This window comes from Geospiza fortis, unplaced genomic scaffold (genome assembly GCF_000277835.1).
Source record: "Geospiza fortis unplaced genomic scaffold, GeoFor_1.0 scaffold157, whole genome shotgun sequence".
NCBI lineage: Eukaryota > Metazoa > Chordata > Aves > Passeriformes > Thraupidae > Geospiza > Geospiza fortis.
In genome coordinates, this window is record NW_005054314.1 from 3,875,371 (window position 1) to 3,878,468 (window position 3,098).

Genomic DNA, 3,098 nt, shown 5'->3' on the forward strand with positions numbered 1-3,098 from the left:
GGAGATTATAAAAAGCATTTACCCCACTCTGAAGACAGCACTAAGCAGACAATCTAATTCCTATGGTTAAGCAAGCATGAAAGGGAAGTGCTTTTAAAGTTACAAACCTTTTCTCGCGTTACACTTCAGCCCATCTGATCTGCTGAAATCTATGCTTACATAAGCTCCACTGTCCAAACCTGAAGTACCATTTTGGAGATGGCAAGCTGGCGCTGTAGTACTCGCCTCACAGCTTAGAGGGTCATCACGTAAATTCAGAGCAATGTAGTTTAAGCCATTCTGAAATCCAGTTGAGGTATCCCTGGACATTTTGTTTTCCTGACCATCAGAAATGTTTTCATCCGGTTTCAACCAAACGTTGTCAAATGAGGCAGAGCTGTGTCTTTTGCTACTGTCAGTAAAGAAAGAGGACGAGGTGGTCACAGTCCCAGCAGAAGAGAACGTTTCTGAACTGTGTCTCCTCCTGCCTTGAGGGTCAGCTCGAATCACTTTCGGTCCTATAGGAGGGTCAGAGCTAGGGACAGAGAAGCTACTGCTACCAGCATATCGATCCACAATGCAGAGTCTATTAACGATGGAAGAAGGACTGTCCATCTTTACAGCACTGTCAGATTCAGTGGCAAATGGCCTTGGTGGTGTTGCTGCCATGTTGAACGTCATCTCAGTGTAGTCATCAGTCCTGTTACTTGCCGTGCTAACACATGCAGCACCAAATGAAAGCCTGGCATAGTCAGGGTTTGGTTGGTTTCTAGGAATACTGGAACTTGCATAAATTGAAATATCTGTTAGAGAGTTCGACAGCTCCTTCGCTGCTTTCGGTGACTGCACATCCAAGTCAACACTCATGTAATCAGAGAGCGGTGACTGCCTGTGGTCACTGCTTGAGCCTAGAGATGATGGAGATCCTTCTGCAGATAAGGAATACGGCGTGTTACTCGCCTTCTCATTAAAATCAATATTGATGTATTCACCAGGACTGGCTGGCTCGGGGGGAACTGTACGATCGTACATCCTGGGGATGGTATTACTCCCTCTCGTACCGAGGGGCAGTCGTGTGGGCCTGGCAGCCCTGCTCTGCCCAAGTCCTTCATCCGAACCCTTCAACACCGGCAATTTAGAGATGCCATTAGCCAGAGTCTCACTGCTAACCCCCTTTACGTTTTCTGGTGCACCATACAAGAGTTTTCCAGGTGAAGACATTGGAACATATTCACTGTGGTCATCATTTTGCCCTGATAACGCCTTAAAACTTCGGGGCAAAGAAAAATATGAACTAAAACCTTTGGAAACAGAAGTGGTATGAATATAATTTGAATCACCGGGGTGCTTTGGAACTGAATTGCCAGGTGACATATCCATATACTCGTTGTTTACAATCTTCTCATTACTTCCTTTAGAAGCAAATCCAGTTAAAGGACTCCGTACAGGTGAAGAGCTGCCCTTTGGAAACATCATCATATAGCCTCGGGAGTCAACCTGAGATGGTGACCAGGAATTGTTAATCTGTTTTGGAACAGACATGCTCTTAGGAGTCATTGGCAAATAATCGCTGGTGCTGGATAGAGAAGATGCGACTCCTGGCATCATTGGCATGTACCCATCATCCCTGGCTTTACTTCTGCTTTGGTTACACACGGAATCAAGGTTAGTGTCACTGTACTCCAATTCATGGTTATCTTTCAATTTTGGTGTTTCTGAGTAAAGTAGTCGTCCATGATTTCCTGCAGAATCTTCATCCAACAAAGCTGTAGTTTGCGTGGTCTTCTGCTGCACTGCCACAGAGGTTGGTTTTGTTAGAGAGTAAGCTCTTTTCCTGAAGCATTTTTCAGCCTCCATATAATCATCTCTTGAGCCATCATCTCCCTGTTGCTTATTCATGGACATGTACTCACTCAGACAGTTCTCCTCTCTGATAGGTGGGGTGTTTCCCAGGGAATCTGGTGTATTACTCCTCACCCTGAAGTACCTGAAATCTCCAGGGCTGGAGCCATACTCATCAGAAGAGATGAATCCCCCATCACTTGGGGAACCACAAACAGATGAGCTAGAAGGCCTGGTCAGCATGTCCGAAGCAGAACCGTGGCCGCTGCTGGAAGAAACACTGATGGGACTTGTGGTGGAGGGAAAATGAGAAACAGGCAGCGAAGCAGACCTGGTGTGGTATGATGAGCTGAAAGCAGCTCTCACGTACCTTCCACTCCCTTCTTGCCGGCCCAAATTCATCCTTGCAGTATTCAGGTGTATCAGACTCCCAGTCACTGACCTAAAAGGTCTAGTCATGGTTCCCTCTCCTTCACTGGAGGTTCTGAAGCGATAGGAGTTGTTGCTTTTGGTGGTAGGAGGAGTGCCTCCAGCAACACTCTCAGTTCTAGATCTTCTCTGCAAGCCTGTCTGGCTGGGGGGCAGGTTGCCCAAGTGCCTTCTGGTGGTGATGAAGGATATGGGATTGGTACCGCTGCCACCACCAGAAGACTGGCTCTTGCTTCGGGGCCTGAACTCTGCAAAGGCCTTTAGAGCTTTCATGGTATCCAGAAAAGTCTCGTGCATATTTTGGGCAACAACCGAATCATCCACTTGCATCCAGAGCTCTCCAGGCCCAATAGAGGCAGATCTGCCCACTTCAATGAAGAAGAAGTTCTCTGAGTGTCCGCAGCGGCGAATATTCATAAGCTGCAAGTGAACAGAGGGCACCTCCGAGTTCAGCTTGACAAGGTGGATGGCCTTGCTGGAGAGACACAACCTATACACTCCAGTGAGGTTTTTCGTTTGTCCCAAGCCTTTGGGCTTCACGTTGACCTGCCACACCTCCTTGAACACGGTGCCAGGCCTCAGGGTGGCCCCGTAGTGCTCATCATCCTCATCCACCTGCTGATCGGCATGGTCCTCCTGCTCCAGGAATCCCCTCTTGCTCTGATTCATGAGCTCGCTGATGGCCTGGTACCAGGCCTCCTGCTCGGCTTCATTCTCGGCCAGCATGGCGAAGTACTCGTCCTTGGTGTACAGGGCGATGATGTGCTTGTGCTTAGCGTCGGCGCGGCGGCTCACGGTGAAGCACTGGTACAGGGGGATGACCCGCTTGGGCGGGGGGCAGCACAGCG

At 48.8% G+C, this 3,098-nt stretch overlaps 1 protein-coding gene across 1 annotated transcript in view; it reads right to left on the reverse strand.

Annotated features, from left to right (window-relative positions):
* The window catches only part of IRS4 (insulin receptor substrate 4), a 21,312-nt gene extending 18,220 nt beyond the window's left edge, over window positions 1–3,092 (reverse strand). The window contains exon 1 of the mRNA XM_005419919.2: window positions 108–3,092. Coding sequence (XP_005419976.2) covers window positions 108–2,976 — 2,869 coding nt within the window. The 5' untranslated portion in view covers window positions 2,977–3,092. The remainder of the gene's footprint in view (window positions 1–107) is intronic.
* Between the last annotated feature and the right edge of the window lie 6 nt (window positions 3,093–3,098).